At 44.3% G+C, this 24,293-nt stretch overlaps 1 protein-coding gene across 1 annotated transcript; it reads left to right on the plus strand.

Annotated features, from left to right (window-relative positions):
• The first annotated feature begins 773 nt into the window (after positions 1–773).
• Positions 774–9,338, plus strand: KLHL42 (kelch like family member 42). The gene is made up of 3 exons (XM_087969537.1): positions 774–1,687; positions 5,151–5,344; positions 8,406–9,338. The coding sequence occupies exons 1-3, from the start codon at positions 843–845 to the stop codon at positions 8,849–8,851; spliced, it is 1,485 nt and encodes a 494-aa protein (XP_087825663.1). The 5' UTR covers positions 774–842; the 3' UTR covers positions 8,852–9,338.
• The last annotated feature ends 14,955 nt before the right edge of the window (positions 9,339–24,293 follow it).

Consider the following 24,293-nt stretch of genomic DNA (forward strand, 5'->3'; position numbering starts at 1 on the left):
ACTGCACACCAGAACAACTAGACACAAGGACAGTTTCCCCCCCCCCGAAAGCCATCACTCTGCTAAACAAATAATTCCCTCAACACTGTCCCACTATTTACAAAGTCTGCACTACTATTACTATTAATCTTCTCATCACTCCTTATCACCCATCCCCTCTCACTTGTGACTGTAAGATTGTAACTTTGTCGCTTGTGTCCTTACGATTTTTATTGACTGTTTCCTAGTATGATTTGATTGCTTATTGTACCCTACGACTATTATTAAGTGTTGTACCTGATGATTCTTGACTCTTGATGAATGTATCTTTTCTTTTATGTACGCTGAGAGCATTTGCACCAAGACAAATTCCTTGTGTGCCCAATCACTTGGCCAATAACGAATTCTATGCTATGCTATGCTATGCTATGCTATGCTATGCTATGCTAATTCTATCCTATCCTATCCTATCCTATCCAAATCCATTCCTAATCCCACACCATTCCAAGGGTGTCAGAAAAACCTTCCAAGTAAGTCCAGTTGGACGATTTGAAGGAAAGTTTAATCTTGTGCCGATCCTACCCCGATCTTCCTCTACCGCCCGCCCCCCCGCCCCGCTTTTTCGCTCTCCAAAGAACTTCACATCGGCTGAAGGGGGAGCGAGCGAGCGAGCGAGCCAGCGGGGGCGCATCCCTCCCGCAGCCCAACTTGCAGGCGTTTCCAGCCGCTAGCCTTTTAGGGTTCTCCCGGCGGGCCGGAGGCTGCGGGGCGAGGCTCCAACCGGGCCCGCCCTCCTCCGCGATCATTCCCGCCCCGCGCCGGCGCCCTTCTCCGGCCCGAGGGAAACCCGGCCCCGCCGAGGGATGTCCGGCAAGGCAGGCGAAGGCGCCGCTGGAGAGGAAGGGGCGCAAGCGGATCAGGAGGAGGAAGAAGAGGAGGAGGAGGTGGTGGAAGTCCGGCTGGGCGATCGCCGCTTCCCGCCGGTGCGCAAGAAGCGCCTGATCGAGCAGAGCGATTACTTCCGCGCTCTCTACCGCTCGGGCATGCGGGAGGCGGCTGCGGGGGGCGCCGGGTTGGCGGTGCAGCAGCTGCGCGGCGGCCTGAGCGAAGCCGGCCTGGCTCGGGTGCTGCAGTTCATCGAGACGGCGCGGCTGGCCCAGGAGGAGCCGCCCGAAGCCGGAGCGCTGGCCGAGCTGGTGGAGGCCGCCTCCTTCCTGCAGGTGACGCCGCTCCTGCGCCTGCTGCGCTCCCGGGTGCGGCTGCCCAACTGCCTGGAGCTGCATCACCTGGCGCAGGTGTACGGGCTGCCCGAGCTGCGCGAGGCTTGCCTCGACTTCATGGCCGGCCGGCTGCATCAGCTGCTGGCCCGGCCCGAAGCTCGCCTGCCGTTCCTGTTGCCCGACGCCCTGGCGCGCCAGCTGCGCCAGCGCCGCCACCGGGGCCGGCCTGCTCTGCTTCTCCTGGGCAGCTTCCCGGACCGGCCGCCTCTGCTGCGCTACGAGGAGGAGAAGCGGCGCTGGGAGCCTCTGCCGCCCGCCGAGCCGCCCGCCGACCTGCTCCAGGTGCGCGGCTTCGGCTGGGCGGTGTTGGACAACTACTTGTTCGTGGTGGGAGGCTACCGGCCGAGCAGCCAGGAGATCGCAGCCGCGCACCGTTACAACCCCTGGCTGAACGAGTGGCGCCAACTGGCCTCCATGAACCAGAAGAGGTAAGGCTGCCCGGTTTAATGAACTAGGGGAGACCGGAGAGCGGTGTTCCAACATCTCAGGGGCTGCCCCAAAGAAGAGGGAGCGCCTAAAACAATCTAGAACCAAGGAGAACTTTCCTAACAGTTAGAACAATTCATGAGGGGGACAACTTGCCTCCAGAAATGCTCCAACACGGGGAGTTTTTAAGAAGAGATTGGGCAACCTCCAAGGTCTCTTCCAACCCTGTTATTCTGAGTTTGGTGGGCATCCATTCTAATATCTGGTGGAGAATATCAGTGAGCAGGTATGAGGCTATATAGAGAATAAAATTCCTGCTCAAGTGTATTTCTGGAGTTCAATGTAGAAACACATGGTGTAGGTTCACCTGCTTGAGCAGGGACTGGACTAGAAGTCCCCCAAGATCCCTTCCTTTATTCTATTCTATTCTATTCTATTCTATTCTATTCTATTCTATTCTATTCTATTCTATTCTATTCTATTCTATTCTATTCTATTCTACTCTACTCTACTCTACTCTACTCTACTCTACTCTACTCTACCCCATCCCATCCCATCCCATCCCATCCCAAATTTTCTATTCTATTCTATTCTATTCTATTCTATTCTATTCTATTCTATTCTATTCTATTCTATTCTATCCCATCCCATCCCATCCCATCCCATCCCATCCCATATTCTCTATTCTATCCTATCCTATCCTATCCTATCCTATCCTATCCTATCCTATCCTATCCTATCCTATCCTATCCTATCCTATCCTATCCTATCCTATCCTATTCTATTCTACTCTATCCCATCCCATCCCATCCCATATTCTCTATCCTATCCTATCCTATCCTATCCTATTCTATTCTACTCTATCCCATCCCATCCCATCCCATATTCTCTATCCTATCCTATCCTATCCTATCCTATCCTATTCTATTCTACTCTATCCCATCCCATCCCATCCCATATTCTCTATCCTATCCTATCCTATCCTATCCTATCCTATTCTATTCTATTCTACTCTATCCCATCCCATCCCATCCCATATTCTCTATCCTATCCTATCCTATCCTATCCTATTCTATTCTACTCTATCCCATCCCATCCCATCCCATATTCTCTATCCTATCCATCCTATCCTATCCTATCCTATCCTATCCTATCCTATCCTATCCTATTCTACTCTATCCCATCCCATCCCATCCCATATTCTCTATCCATCCTATCCTATCCTATCCTATTCTATTCTACTCCATCCCATCCCATCCCATATTCTCTATCCTATCCTATCCTATCCTATCCCTATCCTATCCTATCCTATCCTATCCTATTCTATTCTATTCTACTCTATCCCATCCCATCCCATCCCATATTCTCTATCCTATCCTATCCTATCCTATTCTATTCTATTCTACTCTATCCCATCCCATCCCATCCCATCCCATATCATATTCTCTATTCTATTCTATCCTATCCTATCCTATCCTATCCTATCCTATCCTATCCTATCCTATCCTATTCTATTCTACTCTATCCCATCCCATCCCATCCCATATTCTCTATCCTATCCTATCCTATCCTATCCTATCCTATCCTATTCTATTCTACTCTATCCCATCCCATCCCATCCCATATTCTCTATCCCTATCCTATCCCATCCTATCCTATCCTATCCTATCCTATTCTACTCTATCCCATCCCATCCCATCCCATATTCTCTATCCTATCCTATCCTATCCTATCCTATCCTATCCTATCCTATTCTATTCTATTCTACTCTATCCCATCCCATCCCATCCCATATTCTCTATCCTATCCTATCCTATCCTATCCTATTCTATTCTACTCTATCCCATCCCATCCCATCCCATATTCTCTATCCTATCCTATCCTATCCTATTCTATTCTACTCTATCCCATCCCATCCCATCCCATATCTCTATCCTATCCTATCCTATCCTATCCATTCTATTCTACTCTATCCCATCCCATCCCATCCCATATTCTCTATCCTATCCTATCCTATCCTATCCTATCCTATCCTATCCTATTCTATTCTATTCTATTCTACTCTATCCCATCCCATCCCATCCCATATTCTCTATCTCTATCCTATCCTATCCTATCCTATCCTATCCTATCCTATCCTATCCTATTCTATCCATCTCCATCCATCTATCCATCTCATCATCCTATCCTATCCTATCCTATCCTATCCTATCTATCCTATCCTATCCTATTCTATTCTACTCTATCCCATCCCATCCCATCCCATATTCTCTATCCTCCTATCCTATCCTATCCTATCCTATCCTATCCTATTCTATTCTATTCTACTCTATCCCATCCCATCCCATCCCATCCCATATTCTCTATCCTATCCTATCCTATCCTATCCTATCCTATCCTATCCTATCCTATTCTATTCTATTCTATTCTATTCTATTCTATTCTATTCTATTCTATTCTATTCTATTCTACTCTATCCCATCCCATCCCATCCCATCCCATCCCATATTCTCTATCCTATCCTATCCTATCCTATCCTATCCTATCCTATCCTATCCTATCCTATCCTATTCCTATTCTATTCTATTCTATTCTATTCTATTCTATTCTATTCTATTCCATTCCATTCCATTCCATTCCATTCCATTCCATTCCATTCCATTCCATTCTATTCTATTCTATTCTATTCTATTCTATTCTATTCTATTCTACTCTATCCCATCCCATCCCATCCCATATTCTCTATCCTATCCTATCCTATCCTATCCTATCCTATCCTATCCTATCCTATCCTATTCTATTCTATTCTACTCTATCCCATCCCATCCCATCCCATATTCTCTATCCTATCCTATCCTATCCTATTCCTATTCTGTTCTGTTCTATTCTATTCTATTCTATTCTATTCTATTCCATTCCATTCCATTCCATTCCATTCCATTCCATTCCATTCCATTCCATTCTATTCTATTCTATTCTATTCTATTCTATTCTATTCTATTCTATTCTATTCTATTCCATTCCATTGCATTCCATTGTATTCTATTCCATTTCCATATTGTCCCATAATCAACCCTGACTATCCTTTGGAAGGACAGATGCTGAAGCTCAAACACTTTGGCCGCCTAAGGAGAAGAGAGTAGAAATCGTTATAGGAGTTCGGTGGATAGCTCGAGAAAGAATAGATCTGAGAAATAAATACTTAAGCAAACATTAACTAAAGGGCTTAAATACTGCAGAATCAGGAGGGCAGCATAACAACATTGACCAAAGTGAATGCAAAATTTCTGAATGCTTGGTATGTGCATGGAATGTTTTTTATGAAGCTTGCAGGGTGGGCGGCTAAATCAAATGAAAAGAGTTGTATCCCTCGCTCAATCTGGTTGTTGAAAGAAAACATTGGGCTGGAAATGTTTGTGCCTTAACCTTCAATTTCTCCAAATGTCTTTTTTTTTTTCCCCCTAGGGCTAATTTTAAGCTCTTGGCTGTGAGTGGAAAACTATATGCCGTCGGGGGCCAATCCCTCTCCAGCATTGAGTGTTACCACCCGGAGCAGGATGGCTGGACTTTTGTGGCACCTTTACCAGCTCCCCTTGTGGAGTTCTCGGCATGTGAATGCAAGGAGAAGATATATGTCATGGGAGGCTACACGCCAAGAGGTAAGAAATAGCAGGGACCGCAGATAGTCATACAGTCGTACAGATAGTCCTCGGCTTTATATTATCCTATTCTAGAATAGAGTAGAGTAGAGTAGAGTAGAGTAGAGTATAGAGTAGAGTAGAGTAGAGTAGAGTAGAGTAGAGTAGAGTAGAATAGAATAGAATAGAATAGAATAGAATAGAATAGAATAGAATAGAATAGAATAGAATATAGAGTAGAGTAGATTAAAAAAAAAAAGTTAAGGTGGCATCCTCAATAGTAGAAGTGAAGCCTGTTGTGTGTAGGACACATGTAACAAAAGGAGCAGGGCTTTCATTGCATGGATGCGGCTGCTATATTAAGTTTGTTTGTTTATCTAGGGTATGGCATACAACGTCAGGGGAATCTATACATGCTAGACACAATGCAGTCCTCAACAGCCTTAATTGCTAATTTATTTTGTTCAGCATTTGTGTTGGTGCACCATGGTGCACCATGGAGGGGGTGGTGGTCTAAGTTTGCACCAATTAACTAGCGACACTCGGGTTGCTGGCTATCCAGGCTCCTCTGCCATCCTTGTCTTGCCTCATGTCACAATAGAATAGAGTAGAGTAGAGTAGAGTAGAGTAGAGTAGAGTAGAGTAGAATAGAATAGAATAGAATAGAATAGAATAGAATAGAATAGAATAGAATAGAATAGAACAGAATTCTTTATTGGCCAAGTGATTGGACACACAAGGAATTTATCTTGGTGCAAATGCTCTCAGTGTACACAAAAGAAAAGATACATTCATCAAGAGTCAAGAATCATCAAGCACAACACTTAATAATAGTCATAGGGTGCAATAAGCAGTCAAATCATACTGGGAAACAGTCCATATAAAATGGAATAGAAGAGAAGAGTTGGAGGGGACATTGGAGGTCTTCTAGTCCAACCCCCTGCCTAGGCAGGAAACCCTATACCATTTCAGACAAATGGTTATGCAATCTCTTCTTAAAAACTTCCAGCGTTGGAGCATTTACAACTTCTGGAGGCAAGTTATTCCGTTGGTTAATTGTTCTCACTCTCAGGAAATTCCTCCTTAGTTCTAGGTTGCTTCTCTCCTTGATTAGTTTCCCTCCATTGCTTCTTGCCCTGCCTTCAGGTGCTTTGGAGAATAGCTTGACTCCCTCTTCTTTGGGGAAGCCCCTGAGATATTGGAAGTCTGCTATCATGTCTCCCCTTGTCCTTCTTTTCATCAGCCTAGAGACATATCCGGTTCCTGTAACCCTTCTTCATATGTTTTAGCCTCCAGTCCCCTAATCATCCTGGTTGCTCTTCTCTGCACTTTTTCTAGAGTCTCAACGTCTTTTTTACATCATGGTGACCAAAATTGGATGCAGTACTCTAGGTGTGGTCTTACTAAGGCTTTATAGAGTGGTATTAGTACCTCATGTGATCTTGATTGTATCCCTCTGTTTATGCAGCCTAGAACTGTGTTGGCTTTTTTTCACTTACAACAGTTCATATAGAGACCGTTCAAAGTTACGACGTCCAAGTTACAACTTATGACCATTTCTTGCTTAGCGACCCATCAAAATTACAACGGCCATGAAAAATGTGACTTGCGACCATTTTACATACTTATGACCATTGCGGCATCCCCGTCGCCACATGATTTCCATTCAGATGCTTGACATCTGGGTCACATTTAGGATGGTTGCAGTGTCCCTGCGGTTACATGAGCCCTTTTGCGACCTTCTTACAAGCAAAGTCAATGGGAAAGCCAGACTCACTTAACAACCATGTTAGTGATTTAACAACTGCAGGGATTCACTTAGCAAGGGTGGTGCAGTGGCCTAGAGCTCTTGCCTCCCAATCAGGAGACTGTGATTTCAGTCTTAGGTAGAGGCAGACATTTCTCTCTCTGGGCGCTATGAGAATATATACTGAACAAAACTCCGCACTGGCAACAGGAAGAGCATCCGGTTAGTAAACACTCAGCTCCATTCAGTTGCCCAGACTCCACCCCGTGAGGAATTATCAGGTCATTAAATGACAAAAAAAAAAAGTGATTCACTTAGCAAATGTGGCAAGAAAAGTCAAAACTCACTTAACAAATTTCTCACTTAGCAATGTAAATTTTGGGCTCCATTGTGGTTGTAAGTTGAGGACTACTTGCATTAAGTAGTCATACAGGAGCTTCTGTGGCGCAGTGGTCAGGAGTGCAGTACTGCAGGGTATTTCTGCTGCAGGCAGCTGCCTACAGTTTGGCAGTTCAAATCCCACCAGGCTCAAGGTTGACTCAGCCTTCCATTCTTCCGAGGTGGGTAAAATGAGGACCCCGATTGTTGGGGGCAAATAGGCTGACTCTGTAAACTGCTTAGAGAGACCTGTAAAGCACTGTAAAGCGGTATACACGTCTAAGGGCTATTGCTTTCCTTTCCTTTCCTTTCCTCCCTTCCTTTCCTTTCCTTTCCTTTCCTTTCCTTTCCTTCCTTCCTTCCTTCCCTCCCCCTCCCTCCTCCCTCCCTCCCTCCCGCCATAATGGCTCAGTGGTTACAATGCAGCATTGCAGGCTAACTCTGCCCATTGCCATCAGTTCGATCCTGACCGCTCAAGGTTCACTCAGCCTTCCATCCTTCCGAGGTGGGTAAAATGAGGACCCAGATTGTTGGGGGCAATAGGCTGACTCTTTAAACCGCTTAGAGAGGCCTGTAAAGCACTGTAAAGCGGTATACAAGTCTAAGGGCTATTGCTATTCCTTCCTTCCTTCCTTCCTTCCTTCCTTCCTTCCTTCCTTCCTTCCTTCCTTCCTTCCTTCCTTCTTACTTCCTTTTCTTATTCCTTTCTCACTCTCCTTCCTGGTGGTGCAGTGAGTATTGTAGGCCGACTGCCCACTGTTAGGAGTTCAATCCTGACAGGCTGAAGGTTGATTCGACCTTCCATCCTTCCGAGGTGGGTAAAAAATGAGGACCCCGATTGTTGGGGGGGGCAATAGGCTGACTCTGTAAACGGCTTAGAGAGACCTGTAAAGCCCTGTGAAGCGGCATATAAGTCTAAGTGCTGGTGCTATTAAGCTTTCTTTTTCTCTATTGCAGACCGGAATCTGAATATCTGGGAATATTGCCCCATCTCTGACAAGTGGACTAACTTTGAAACCTGTGGAATGCACATCCGCAAGCAGCAAATGTTATCAGTGGAGGAGACCATCTACATAGTAGGCGGCTGCAGCCACGACTTGGATTCCAATAAAAGAGCGGGTCAGAATGAGGATATGTTAACTGTGCAGTCTTACAATGTGGTTACCAAAGAGTGGCTCTACCTCAAGGAAAACACATCAAAATCGGGTCTTAACTTGACTTGCACTTTGCACAACGATGGAATTTACATCCTGAGCAGAGATATTATTTTGTCCACAAGCTTGGAGCACCGGGTTCTTCTAAAATATAATATATTTTCAGACCGGTGGGAGTCGCTGAGAAACTTCCCTACCCCTGGACAGAATATGTTGATCTGTTCCTTGTATTTTCCAAATCTGATCTGAATTCCATGCCTGGCAGAACAGAAATTTATCTTCATCTGTTCACCAATTCTTTTGCACAGTGGCTCCCAACTTCGGCCACTTTTAAGATGCATAAACTTCAATTCCCAGAATTCCTCAGCCCAGCATGGAATTCTGGGAGCTGAAGTCCACATGTCTTAAAAGCATTCAGGGCTGGGAAACTCTGCTTTTACAGAATGTTGACGTTACGATGCTCAAAATGTCACTATTGCAATGGATAAAGTCGGAGGAGACAAAGGAAAAAATGAGTACAGATGCAAAGTGATGTGGATCATAGACCATAGAATAACAGAGTTGGAAGGAACCTTGGAGGTCATCTAGTCCAACCACCTGCTCAAGCACGAGGGTCTATTCCAAATATTAGCCTCTATCTAGGATTGACCTCACAGTCTCCTCTGGCTTCATTGCATGTGATGTTAAGCTTGTTTAACATCAGGGAAAACACTGTGAATAAATTTACTGTTTCATATTGATGGCATCATTTTCCATCAAACTTGAAATATTCTTCCACCGGCTTTTTCCAAAACATTTTGGCTGAGGAGGTTAAATCTCATCACCACCAGGGATGTGATTTTGACTAGCGATGTGATTAAAGCCACACTGCTTTATATATCTGTATCTTGACTTTTTGGACATCTCCAAAAGCCAAGAGAGATTGAATGGGAATAATTACTTTGAGAATAGAAGGGGATCTTCTATCTTCATTATCTTCATTAGCTATTTAGATGAGGGAATAGAAGGGGAACTTACCAAATTTGCAGATGATACTAAGCTGGCAGGAATAGCTAACACCCAAGAAGATAGGCTCAAGATCCAGGTGGATCTTGACAGACTAGAACACTGGGCCATATCTAATAAAATGAAATTCAATACAGAGAAAAGTAAAGTCCTACACTTAGGCAAGAAAAACCAAAAGTACACATATAGACTGGGTGAAACCAGGCTCAATAGCAGTAACTGTGAGAGGGATCTTGGAGTCTTAGTGGACAACCAGCTAAATATGAGCCAGCAGTGTGCAGCAGCAGTCAAAAAAGCTAATGCAATCCTAAATTGCATTAACAGAGAGATACAATCAAGATCAAGGGAGGTACTAATGCTACTCTATAAAGCCTTAGTAAGACCACACCTAGAGTACTGCATCCAGTTTTGGTCACAGCATTATAAAAAAAAATGTTGAGACTCTAGAAAAAGTGCAGAGAAGAGCAACCAGGATGATTGGAGGACTGGAGACTAAAACATATGAAGAACAGTTACAGGAACTGGGCCTGGCTAGTCTAGTGAAGAGAAGGACCAGGGGAGACATGATAGCAGTCTTCCAATATTTGAAGGGCTGCCACAGGGAGGAAGGGGTCAAGCTATTTTCTAAAGCACTTGTAGACCAGACAAGGAATAATGGATGGAAACTGAACAAGGAGAGATTCAACCTGGAAATAAGGAGAAACTTTCTGACAGTGAGAACAATCAACCAATGGAACAGAAGTTGCCCTCGGAAGTTGTGGGAGCGCCATCAGTTGAGACTTTCAAGAAGAGATTGGACTGCCATTTGTCAGAAATGATGTAGGGTCTCCCGCTTGGATGGGGGGGGGGTTGGACTAGATGACCTATAAAGTCCCTTCCACTGTGATTATCTGTTATCTGTTATCCTCAAGATCACTTAATGAACATAAATGAAACATATGTTGGATACCCTCATGAGAATATGTGATTGGGAAGATGGCAGGATTTGAGCAGAAGAAAAAGGCTTATTTTCAGGACTGAAAATTGTAACTAGTCTTTGGTATACTATAAGCCTATGTGAAGTTTCCCTTTTGACATGCCACCATGAGGTGGACCTCAAAAGTGACAGAATCATAGAATCATAAGGCTGGAAGCAGTGGTGGGATTCAAATTTTCGGTTCTGTGGGCGTGGCTTGGTGGGCATGGCTTGGTGGACATAGCGTGGCTTGGTGGGCATGGCAGGGGAAGGATACTGCAAAATCCACATTCCCTCCCCACCCCACTAACCTGCTTTCCAGCTCTGTTCTCCTGTGCAGGGCAACAAAAGAAGAGGAGGATGGACAGCCGGTCAGCTGGGACTCAATGGGAGGCAGAGAATAGATAGGGGTGGGGCCAGTCAGAGGTGGGATTTGCCAGTTCTCCAAACTACTCAAAATTTCCTCTACCCGTTCTCCAGAACCTGCTGAAGACCACCTCTGGCTGGAAGGGAGCTATGAAGTCTTCTAGTTCAATGCTTTTCAAAAAGTCATAGCTTCCCCTCCGCCTCCCACCACTTCTGGGTACAGTTTTGCGTCGTGGCTCCAGAATTCCCTCTGTGTTTTTTCATTAAAAAGTTCCTTCAAATTGCGGTCTGATGTCAATTCCAAAAGTGCTTCTTGCTCTTGAAAAGTCAAGAGTTCACAGCATAGTCCAGAAGTTGCTAATCTTAAACACTCAAAGAGCCAGAAAGGTCCTAACCGGAAGCCCCCCCCGTTCAATTCTGGAGCCAACCAGAAGTCCTGTCCCCCCACACCATAGAGTCTCCTCTTAGTGTGGCGTCTTTTCCTCTGCCGACCAAAAGTCTGGTTCCCCCATCATAGAGTCTCCTCCTAGCATGGCATCCTTCAACCGAAAGCCCTATCAATTGTGGAGCCAACCAGCGACACGGAGCCTCAGCAGAGGGGTGAAAGAGTCACATGCGGCTCCAGAGCCATGGGTTGCCGACTCCTGGCATAGTCTATAATGAAGGGCGATGCAACCCTGAATTCCAATATCACATCCTCTTAACATGGAAAATGCAACGCAAAATCAGTGTGCAGTTTTTCCAAGTCCAACCACTTGCTCAAGGCAGGAGGCTTATACCATCCAGTTAAAATGGTTCTCTAGTCTAATTTTTTTAAAAATATCCACTGATGGAGCACTCTCACCTCAGGGAGGCAAGCTACTCCACTGATTAATTGTTTTCACTGTCAAAAAAGTTCTCCTTATTTCTGGGCTATATCTCTCTTTGAAAAGCTTCCACCCATTACTATTTGTGTTGCCCTTTGATGCCTTAAGTGAGAGGTCTCAACATCTTTTTTATATATAGATCAAAACTGGATGCGGTATTCTAAGTGTGGTCTTACTAAGGCTTTATAAAGCGGTACTAACACTTCACGTGATTTTGATCCTATCCCTCTTGTTAATGAAACCTAGGATTGTGTTGGCTTTTTTGGCAGCTGCAGCACACGGCTGGCTCATATTTAAAGTGATTATCTATTACCACTCTCCACCATCTGCCTTTTAGCATCTTACCATGCTTTGGGATAAACAGGTCTTCTATCCTGAAAGTTATTGGAAACGTAGCATCCTATCCAGGGGTGGGATTCTACCGGTTCGGACCGGTTCAGTCGAACTGGATGTTACAATTCTGCACAGTTCAGAGAACCGGCAAATCGTGCCCCTGGCTGGCCCCGACCCTCTCTGCCCACTTCTCCCTTTCCCTTCCCCTCCCCTCCCCTCCCAGTCAGTCCTTATCACGCATGCCCAACATCACGCACATGCGCGACATCGCTGAGCGCATTCTCCCATGCCCAGTCACTCCTTAAGGTACTTCTTTTTTTTTTCCTCCCGATGATCAGCTGTTCTGATGATCAGCTGTGCCGGGATCCCCCTCGCTGTCTTACTGCTTCACCCAGGAGGCTTCCCTGAGGCCCAGGAGGCAAACAAAATGGAGCCTGGGGGGAGGGGTTCTGCAAAAAAAGCCACGCCCACCCAGTCACCTGGCCACGCCCACCTAGCCACTCCCACCTAGCCATGCCCACAGAACCGGTAGTAAAAATATTTGCATCCTACCCCTGATTGTCTCTCTTCCCCCAGTTGTCTTCCCCACAAAGCAAAACTTTCTCCCTGTCTCCCTTTGTTCCTTGCGTGTCTCCTGATGCATCCTCATTGCCTTCCTCCAGTTTCACTGACTTCTGAAAACATCCATGACTCGATGTGAGTCTCACCAAAGGAGAGTCGGAGTCGTGCGTTCCCTTTCTGCGATTGGGAAACGCGATGCGGCTGAAATGGCCTTTTTGCCCTTTGCTGATTCATGCTCCCTTTGCTCCCAACTGCTCTTGCAGGGGTGAACTGAGAATATCTTCCCTTTCTTGCAAATAATATTTGGAGGTTGTTCTTCCCCTTTTCATCCCTGATTGCTAAATGCACAAGGTTGCATTTGTCTCCGTTCAGTTCTTTTCTTAAGAAGAGGTTTGATAGCTGTTTGCTTGGAATGCAGAATGGGAAGGGACCTTGGAGGTCTTCTAGTCCAACCCCTTTCTCAAGCAGGAAGCCCTATATCAGTGGTCGCCAACCGGGGGGGCTGGGGACCACTGGTGGTCTGCGAGAAAATTTTGGTGGTCTGCAGAGAAATATCCCCCCCCCACAAAGCAATTAATCCAGGCTGCGGGGGAACACAAGGCTGCACTGCTCACATGGTCCACCCACCCACTGGCCCCCACCCTTCGGCCGAGCGCAAACCTTACCTTGAGAAGAGCCATGCAAGCTGGAACTGGAAGGTAAGACCAATGGCGGGGGAGGGAAATCCGCCCTGGGGTGGCTTGCTGATGTTGGTGGGAAAGTTGGTCCCATATGACAGAGCTGCAGTGGTCACAGAACTGGCCCTTTGGTCATCCTGGAGCAGCTCCACCCGGGTGTACCGGCCTGCCATGGACTGGAGGAGCAGCTGCTCTGGGATGACCAAAGGGCCAGTCCTGTAACTACTGCAGTTCTGGAATATGGGACTGACTTTCCCACCAACGTCAGCAAGCCACCATCAGTCAAAATTCATATTAGTGGTCCACGGGATTTAAAATATGAGTTTCGTGGTCCCTGAGGTCCAAAAGGTTGGCGACCCCTGCCCTATACATTTTCAGGCAAAAGGTTGTCCAATCACATCTTAAAAACTTCCAGTGTTGGAGCATTTACAACTTCTGGTGGCCAGTTGTTCCACAGATTAATTGTTCTCACTGTCAGGAAATTCCTCCTTAGTTCTAGGTTGCTTCTCTCCTTTTATTAGCAGTAGAGTATAGAGTCTCCTGCTTGAGCAGTGGGTTGGACTAGAAGACCTTCAAGATCCCTTCCAACTCTGTTGCTCTGTACTCTGTTCTACTTTCAAAGTCCATTTTTTAAAAGAATCCTTTCAGTGTCTTTTGAATTGCATTTTAGGGTAGAAGCAATTGGAACAATTCTTTTTGGTCTGCAGATAAGTTTTCTCCTACCTCTTTATTCATCGTTTTAAGAAATAAAATACTCCTGGTAAAAACCACATGGTGCATTTGGTGTATTTTCATAGAGGAGGAGGTGTAACAAGCATATTCATCTTGTCCATGGAGATTCTCAGTCATCCAGGTCATGGTTGTCCCAACGGTGTTGTTTTTTTTTCCCCCCCAAGAAGCAACTGGACTTTCTGATTTTTTTCTTTGAAGATATTTCGCTTCTCATCCTAGAAGTTTTTTCAGCTCTGACTGGATGGCCTGGACCATCCAGTCAGAACTGAGGAAGCTTCTTGGATGAGAAGTGAAACGTCTTCAAAAGAAAACCAGAAAGTCCAGTTGCCTCTTAGGAAAAAACAAACACCATCGGGACAAGCATATTCATCTAAACTTTAGTTTAGTTTACTTTATTGTCATTGCATCTTGTACAATGAAATCAAACACCATCTTCAGTGCACATCGTGACCAGGAAAATAAACACAAACACACATCCTTCACACTCCACACATTGAACTGAAAACCCGCAACACCGCACCAACATTGCACTATACAGTAGAATTCAATAGAGTTCCTGCCCTGGGATAGAAGCTGTTTTTCAGCCTATTTGTGCTTGTTTTTAATATTCTGTACCATCTGCCAGATGGTAATAGTTCAAAAAAAATAAGTGCCCAGGATGAGATGGATCTTTAATAAGAATGTTTTGAACTTTCTTAAGGCAGCGGGAGCTATAAAGCTCTTCCAAAGAGGGAAGAGGGCAACCCATGATCTGCTGGGCAATGACGTTAACCCTCTGGAGTGCTGTCCTATCTGCCCCTGTGCAATTGGCAAACCAGACACAGGTGCAGTAAGTTAAGAAACTCTATGGTGCAGCGGTAGAAGGTCACCAGCAATTTTCCATTCAGTTGTTGTTTTCTAAGAAGTCTCAGGTAGTATAATCTCTGCTGGGCCCTTTTGACCAGGGCTGCAATGTGAGCAGTCAGGTCCTCTTTTAGGGTAACACCCAGAAACTTAAAGCTGGCCACTTGTTCCACTCCGTCTCCATGGATAAGCAAGGGCTGGATGTCTGATCTGTTCCTTCTATCTGTTCCTAAAGTGCTATGGTTAAGACCACAACTGTTACTACAAGCAGGTCTCGACTTAACAACCATTCAAAGTCACAACAGCACTGGGAAACAACGGTCCTATACTGGTCCTCACACAACTATTGCTGCACCCCATGGTCACATGATCAAAATTGGGTGCTTGGCAACTGGCATGACTTTATGTCAGTTGCAGCATCCGGAAGAACATTTCTGGCCTTCCCAACCAGCTCCCAACAAGCACGGTCAACAGGGGAAACCAGATTTGCGTAACAAGAGCAGGATTGACTTAAGTGTGGCAAGCGAGGCCACCAAAGTAGGTGGGGGACTCTCTTAGCAATTGCCTTGCTCAGCTATAGAAATTCTTGTCATTATTAAGTTGAGGGTTACCTGTCACTAGACCAACTTGGGACAAATCCATTCCTCTTTCGGACCAACGTACCATAAAGGACTTGTTAAAAGCCACCTCCTCGCACCCCCCAAAAATAAAAAAAAATAAAAAAATTCATAGGCAATATGCTGCTTTAACATTTTGTGTATCTCAAAGAGCCAAAGGATATGACTGTGACATGACTGTTTTTTTTTTGCACAATAAATGTTGGAATTGTGGGGTTGGAGAAAGCTCTCGAGAGCTCCTTGGGCTGCTAGCAGATCCCATCGGGATCAACCCTTATGGTTCCTTGGAAGGACAGCTACTGAAGTTCAAAGACTTTGGCCACTAGATGAAAAGAGAGGACTCCTTGGAGAAGACCCTGATGTTGGGAAAGATGGAAGGAAAAAGGAGAAAAGGATGGCAGAGATGGTTAGAATATGGTTAGATAGATGGTTAGATGATTAGATGGTTAGATAAGGACATTGATGCAGTGGACACCAGTGGTGGGATTCATATATTTTTTTGCTACCAGTTCTATGGGCATGGCTTGGTGGGCATGGTGTGGCTTGGTGGGCATGGCTTGGTGGAGATGGCAGGGGAAACATACTGCAAAATCCCCATTCCCTCCCCACTCCAGGGGAAGGATTTTGTAAAACCCCCATTCCCTCCCCACCCCACTAACCTGCTTTCCAGCTCTGTTCTCCTGTGCAGGGCAACCAAAGAAGACCCAGCCAATCAGCTGGGACTCAATGGGAGGCAGAGAAGAGATGGGGGCGGGGCCAGTCAGAGGTGGGATTTGCCAGTTCTACGAACTACTCAAAATTTCCGCTACCGGTTCTCCAGAACTGGTCAGAACTGGCTGAATACCACCTCTGCTGACATGCTCTATGGTAAGGGTGGAGAACTATGGCCCTTTTATGACTTTTTGAATGACACTTGCTCAGGAATTCTGGGAGTTGAAGTCCACAACTCATAAAAGGGGCATAGTTCCCCACCTTTGGTCTACAGGATCATGAAGAGTCAGACATGACTTAGTGCCTGAACAACAAAACTCTATGGTGTGGAAAGACATTAGATTAATGCTCTATGATTCTTGGTGGCTCAGAGGGTGGGGGCAGGAAATGAAAAGATTTCTTTGCATTCAGGGTGAGGTAGCTGAAAGGACCCACCAATGGGATCCCGGAGATCACTGAATTCTCTAATACTTCCAAAATCAACCAAAGTGAAGGCGATGCTAAGTATGCTGAATGAAGAATTCTGGGAGTTGAAGACTACCCATCTTCTGGTTGCCAGGGTTGAGAGAGACAATGCTCTGAGATTTTTTTCTGGTGATTTAATTCAACTCGTTGTTGCAGAAAATACAGACAGGACACTAAACTCTTTCTTTTCTGTAAAACCAAGAGTGTGAAGGATTCGTGATCTCCCTCGCAAATGGCTCCACTTCTCAAACCATTTATGGTTTCTTCTCCCGAAGCAGAACAATGGAAAAACTGAAGGGCTTAGTTGCTCTGTTTGTTTGTTTTAAGCGAGTGATTGCTACTGATTGCTGCTTTTGGTATTCACTTCTCAACATATCTAAGTGGCTGTTTATTTTTCCCAGAAGGGGAAATGACAGGAGGTTAATAAATGTTTGCTTGGTTTAAACCAAAACTTGAACCTTGCCACCACAGCGTGGACTTAAGAATCTGTTGTATCTGAGGAGTTCCCAAAGAGAATATGCCATAATGAATCATTCTTAGTACAGTATTCTTTGCAAGGTATATATGTCATATAAATCATAGATAGGTAGATAAGTAGATAGATAGATAGATAGATAGATAGATAGATAGATAGATAGATAGATAGATAGATAGGATAGAATAGATAGGATAGGTAGATATTGATTATTGATAGATAGATGGATAGATGGTAGATAGATGGGATAGATAAATATAGATTATTGATAGATAGATAGATAGATAGATAGATAGATAGATAGATAGATAGATAGATGATAGAATAGATAGAATAGATAGATAGGATAGATATAGATTATTGATAGATAGGATAGGATAGATAGATAGGATAAATAGATATAGATTATTGATAGATAGGATAGTTAGATAGATATAAAATATTGATAGATAGTTAGATATAGACATTCTCTCTCTCTTCCTCCCTCCCTCTCTCTTTCCTGCTCTTCCTGACATAATTTTTTTAAAGCTGTCCAAAATGTGTCAAATTAATGCAGAGCAAATTTGCAAAGGGGAAACTCATGCACGAGATGCTGGTCTGAGTTAAGAAGGGTTTAGAGATGCCTGTAGTTCCAAAAATATCCAAAAGATGGCTCCCAATCCCCACGATAGCAGAATTATACAAATTGTTAAATAATGCAGGTATGATCCGTAATACAGAATTTATAACAAAAAAAAAGAGATGTTAAGAATGTAGAGATGGATACAAAAGAGGACATGGGAATATTGAATAATTAAAACTAAGATTGACAAGACATATTAATATAAAATTATATACGAAAGTCAACAATATCAATGTGAAATTATTGTCATATTTGTTTTCAAGTGTAAAATACTCTGGGACCACACTGTTCACACAATGAGGTGTTTGTAACAATTAAAAATAATAAAAAAAATGTATTAAAAACATTAAAGAAAGAAGAAGCTGAGAAGAAACCAGAGAGAGGAAATCTGAAATATTGATTGTTATTAAACCTGAGTCAAGGTTGGGTGCTGTGTGCTGTTGGGCAGAGAACAAGTTTTGAATCTAGGTGTCCTTCCTTGGGCCTGAACCCAACCGGTTATAAAATTCACCCATAAAGTCTCAAACCTGGAGCCAGAACTTTTTGTAGAAAACCTACAAAAAGTTCCTTCAGAGTAGAGAGTTGGGAGTGCCACCATGGCAGTAGTGGGTTTCAAAGAGGTTTACCACCAGTTTGGTGAGTATGGCTTGGTGCGCACACTTTGCATGAGCATACACATTTTAAATAAATAAACACTACTCTACACACAGATATGGAAGGTCACCTCAATTCCTACAATGGATGAACGACTGCAAAAATTGATGGCGTTTGAACAGAGATGGCTAAATTGACTGCTCTGATCAATGAAAAAAAACAAACCAAATACTTTTATTTCTACTTGGAAACCGCTTCTGGACTTTGTGCTTAAGGTGGGGGAAAAAAATGAAACTCTTGATTTTGGGTTTTACCGATTAGATAGATTTATTGTTATCAAAATGGCTAGTTTAAACTATTACATAAAAGTAAAAAGTTGAGGTTTAATGTTATTGAGAGGAGTTGTGGTGGTGCAGTGCTGAGGGTGCAGTACTGCAGGCTACTTCTGCTGACTGCCTGCTGCCTGCAATTTGACAGTTCGAATCTCAACAGGCTTAAGGTTGACTCAGCCTTCCATCCTTCCGAGGTGGGTAAAATGAGGACCCAGATTATTGGGGGCAAATAGGCTGACTCTGTAATCCACTTAGAAAGGGCTGTAAAGCACTGTGAAGTGGCATGTAAGTCTAAGTGCTATTGCTATTATCTTATTCTACTGCACCAAAGGGAGTTGGTAATCAGTGCCTTTTCTTTCTTTTCCCCCTTTTTCTTTCCTCTTTTCCCGTCCCTATTTTTCCTATTATTTACTTTTGCATTTTCTTTGTGTGCTTCATTATTATCTTGTCCCAGGCAATATTTAGCTTCCCAAAATACCTGGGATAAGGAGCTAAACACTACAAAGGCTTCCATACAAAGTTTCTTTATTGGATTATATCAGGCATCCTCAAGGTATAACTCACAGTTATGCTGAGATTCATCTAATGTCCAATCTTTGCATTGTCGTCTTCATAGTGTGAAAAGATAGTTATCTTTATCCCATAATGGTATAGACTCCACCACATTGCTGGGTCCAGGTCAGAATGAACAAAACTCCCCCCAACCCAACTAGAGGTCAATTCAGTGACCAATCAGGATTACAGATGTGACCACATGACATGAACTACATCTCCCATGAGGCATTAACTACATCTCCCATGAGGCATTAACTACATTTCCCATGAGGCATTCCCTTAAGGGGACAGCTCCCATTCCCAACTAACTATATACTGTCTAACCACCACAATTATAAACTAGTAAAAACTGTTTAAAAAAGAAAAAAATGCACCTTTGGGGCATTCCAAATGGAGATGAAACAGAAAATAATCATCCCAACAGCAACTGGAAGGCAGAGCTATGAAAGGAACAGGAGCCTCTGTCAGGAGGGGAAAATCCTATCTCTATTGAGACATTATGGATGAAACCAAACAAGCCCTGGGCTTGAACGTTTTCCAGACAGTTCTCCATCCCTGGGCAGTGACTAAGGGAACCCCACCCAGTTGAGATTTTCTCCCACTGGATGAAGTCATCTCCACATTTGTGGAAAACTGCTACCGACTCTAGGAGGTGAGCAAGTGTGAAAAATCATGCTTGTGTAAAACACTTCAATCAGGCAGACATAGACAAGCGCTGTTGTGGCCCACTAGTGGCCAGTGGAGCTGGCAGCAGAGTTGGAGAGTGAGGAGGCTGGGGAGGAACACGGGTCAATCCTGGAGACTGGGGAAGGCTCTGGCAAGGGCTCTGCGTCGGAGGCAGAGATGGGGCCAGGGCCATCTGACAGTTATCAGCTGCCTTTGGAGTAGGACATCAGTGGGGTAGAAGAATAGCTGGAGCCTGTTCCCAATGTGCACCTGCACAGAGCTGCCAGAAGAAGGGAACAGCTAAGGAACAAGGATCAACTTGGGAGTAAAACCGCAAGTGAATGGTGAATGGCTCCTCCCATAGGGAATAAAGAAGAGTGAAAGGCAGGTGGTGTTTGCAGGAGACAATTAGTTCAATTCATTGGGGTGAAGATCTGTTCCTGACTTCTTGCCAAGTATTGTCTGCTACAGCGTGGCATTTGGAAGATATCGGCCTGGAAGCTCTCCAAGCCTGATAAAGGTCTGTAGGTCTGTAGTTGTGAAATCACTTTAAAGACTGTTGGCCAGGACTTTGCTGGAGAGGAGTTCACTTTAACCTAAATAAAAGGGGTTTTATCGGGATGAGGAATCGGCTTCTCGCTTTTGGGAAGCCTAGGTCAGAACAAGGGCACGAATCAGGAGCTGTCCCAGGATAGGACAGAGGTACATGGGAGAGGCTTCGATTCCTTTGTCCCCAACAGTAGGTTATCTCTGAGTCCTCCTTGGGACCCAATAATTGAAATAAATAATTCCACCATTTTTCTTGAACCACGGGGAGAGGAATTTACTACTTCTCGGCTTCCCTGGACTGTCACATTTAACCTTTGAGCTAGAGGAATGGACAAGGATCGGTTTCATACGAGTTCACCCCCTTCTCTAGTTCTTCATTCTAGTCTAGAGGAAAAAAAGGACCAGGGGAGACATGATAGCAGTGTTCCAATATTTGAGGGGCAGCCACAAAGAAGAGGGAGTCAAGCTATTCTCCAAAGCAAGACAAGAAGCAGTGGATGGACAAGGCAGGGTTAGCTTCCATGAACCAGAAGAGATAAGGCTATCTAATTGAATGAAAAGCAGTGTTTTAACATCTCAGGGGTGGTGGGATTCAAATATTTTTACTACTGGTTTTGTGGGCATGGCTTGGTGGCCGTGGCTTGGTGGGTGTGGCAGGGGAAGGATACTGCAAAATCCCCATTCCCTCCCTACCCCACTAACCTGCTTTCCAGCCCCGTTCTCCTGTGCAGGGCAACCAAAGAAGACCCAGCCGATCAGCTGGGACTCAATGGGAGGCAGAGAATAGATGGGGGCGGGGCCAGTCAGAGGTGGGATTTGCCGGTTCTCCGAACTACTCAAAATTTCCACTACTGGTTCTCCAGAACTGGTCAGAACCTGCTGAATACTACCTCTGCAGGGGTTGCCCCAAAGAAGAGGGAGTCCAGCTATTCTCCAAAGCGCCTGAGGGCAGGACAAGAAGCAATGGATGGAAACTAATCAAGGGCAGAACCCTTTACAGCCCTCTCTAAGCAGTTTACAGAGTCAGCACATTGTCCCCAACAATCTGGGTCCTCATTTTACCCACCTCGGAAGGATGGAAGGCTGAGTTAGAACATTAGAAGTTGTGGGTGCTCCACTTACTGGAGGTTTTTAAGAAGAAATTGGGCAGCCACTTCTACAGGTCTCCTACTTGAGCAGGGGGTTTGGACTTGGACTATACAGATACCACATGTTGTTGTCTGGTTTGCAAGACCCTTGGCTATCCTCAGAAGAAGTGGAAGGTTAGAGATCAAGTCAAGGTGATGGGCCATCTGCTAAAATAAAGCCAGGTCATGGCACACACTTCGAAGTAAATCAGGAAGACTATAATCGTGGAGTCTGTCTGGCAAGAACAAAGAATGCTTATCCACAGGAGGTGTGCATTCTTTGTAAATCTTGTAACAATCCTGGCTAATTGGAATTTTATAATGATTATAAAAAAGATGTTGAGACTCTAGAAAAAGTACAGAGAAGAGCAACCAGGATGATTAGGGGACTGGAGATTAAAACATATGAAGAACGGTTGCAAAAACTGGGCCTGGCTAGTCTACTGAAAAGAAGGACCAGGGGAGACATGATAGCAGTCTTCCAATATTTGAGGGGCTGCCACAGAGAGGAGGAAGGGGTCAAGCTATTTTCTAAAGCACCTGAAGTTTTGTTCACCACATTATAAAAAAGATGTTGAGACTTTAGAAAGAGTACAAAGAAGAGCAACCAGGATGATTAGGGGACTGGAGACTAAAACATACAATGAACGGTTGCAGGAACTGGGCTTGGCTAGTTTAGTAAAGAGAAGGACCAGGGAAGACATGATAGCAGTCTTCCAATATTTGAGGGGCTGCCACAGAGAGGAAGGGATCAATCTATTTTCCAAAGCGCCTGTAGGCCAGACAAGGAATAATGGATGGAAACTGATCAAGGAGAGATTTAACCTGGAAATAAGGAGAAACTTTCTGATGATGAGAACAATCAACCAATGGAACAGAAGTTGCCCTCGGAAGTTGTGGGAGCACCATCACTTGAGACTTTCAAGAAGAGATTGGACTGCCATTTGTCAGAAATGGTGTAGGGTCTCCCGCTTGGGCGGGGGGTTGGACTAGATGACCTACAAGGTCCCTTCCAACTCTGATTATCTGTTATCTGAAAGCTGATAAAAGTAACACGAGTTAGCCAACTTGCAGACCTCAGCTAAAAGTTAGGCTTGCAGCAAATCAAAAGTGTATTAGATAAGTCCTAGGGATTTCATTAGCTAAGACTTGGGAATAGGGACAGCTAGAGACCAATAGAACAAATTGTAGAATTATTACTAAAATGTTAATTAGATGATATTTCTTATTATCTCACTTTGTCCCACCTTCTCCTTTAGTGAAAATGTATAAAACTTGCTCAATCCTTTGTTCTTAGCTCTTGGCATTTTGACCAGGAGCCCTTTTCCTTGGAGTATTCCAATAAAAAGCAATCAGAAAACCTGCATCTCGTGTCCGGCATTCGTCATTGGCACCAGGTTCAGATCCAAATTGGGACAACAAAAGAGTTCAAGAAGACAAACCAGTATCTACTATGTCTTTCTGCCCAAAACCACCCAGTTTCCACTCTCTATAGAACTCACACTGTACAGCTTGCAAGCCTAGAGATCATTGCTATCAGATCATCCCTTCCCATTTTTAAAAATTAATTGCACAGAGAAGAGTTATCAAAAACATGCATCTTTTACGGCTTGCTCAGTTAGTTTTATGTGTATCTTCGTATCATTCCAGACAATTAATTTATGTTTAGGTTAGCTGATCTGTCTAGCTAGCCATTGATCATAATTAAATTTAATAAAAAAATAAGCCAGTTCACCTGACTTTAGAAGATGGGAAAATAGACAATTAAACTGTAATAGTTTAAGCAGATTGAGTTTCAAAATATTCCTCCAGTTGAAACACCTGGTGCTAGCAAGTTCGTTCAAACACAGAAAGAACCGAATTCTTCAGACTGAGGCAGAATCGGTGGAGAAGGTGTGCCCTTCAATCATTGTAGTGCATCTATCTACTTGCAATCTTTTGCAGTTGTAAGAACATGCCACTTCTATTTCCTTTAACCTCTGGCTATTTTTCAGTAGAGTTCCAAAGAAATTGACCAACTGCTCTTTGCAAATCTATATATATATAAAAGCGAAATACCACTCATGCATCATCACAAAATCTCCAGAACCGTAAAGCCTACAAACTTGAAATTTGGCACATATGTTCCTCTTGGCTTTTGGTGCTCACTAAGAAAGGATTTTTACCTTATTCTGTGTCTCTCTGGCTAATTTATTACAGGTAGTCCTTGACTTATTTTGGAATGACCTAAATTTTCTGTTGTTAAATGAGACATTTGTTAAGTTACCGTATTTGCCGGCGTATAAGACGACTGGGCGTATAAGACGAGCCCCCAACATTTCCACTCAAAATATAGTTTTTGTTATATACTCGCAGTATAAGACGACCCCCCCACTTGGAGGCATGCTTTTCAAGGCAAAAAAAGTCGTCTCATACGCCGGCAAATACGGTAAGTTGTAACACTTGGGGTATTCTGGATATAATTCTTGATTGACACCCCCAACCCCTTTCCCCCAAACTTACAAAGCCACCAAAATGCTTTAGAGAGGCAGCTTCGCCTTTCTCAGGCTGGCACTCAATTCCTCTCCCTTTGTGACAGCCCCGCGTGCGTGCCATCGGGACTCCAAGGGTGGGGGATGGACAGCTGCCAACTCTCTCTCT

The sequence above is a fragment of the Notechis scutatus genome, chromosome 6 (genome assembly GCF_049901735.1).
Source record: "Notechis scutatus isolate UNSWTSFEM ecotype Mainland chromosome 6, rNotScu1.2, whole genome shotgun sequence".
NCBI classification, from domain to species: domain Eukaryota; kingdom Metazoa; phylum Chordata; class Lepidosauria; order Squamata; family Elapidae; genus Notechis; species Notechis scutatus.

What these genes read in the sequence shown, in the direction of transcription:
- KLHL42 (XM_087969537.1), top strand. Translation starts at nt 843, where the DNA reads ATGTCCGGCAAGGCAGGCGAAGGCGCCGCTGGAGAGGAAGGGGCGCAA. An exon ending in GCCTCCATGAACCAGAAGAG is followed by an intron (nt 1,688 to 5,150) that starts GTAAGGCTGCCC and finishes TTTTCCCCCTAG; the next exon opens with GGCTAATTTTAAGCTCTTGG. An exon ending in GGGAGGCTACACGCCAAGAG is followed by an intron (nt 5,345 to 8,405) that starts GTAAGAAATAGC and finishes TCTCTATTGCAG; the next exon opens with ACCGGAATCTGAATATCTGG.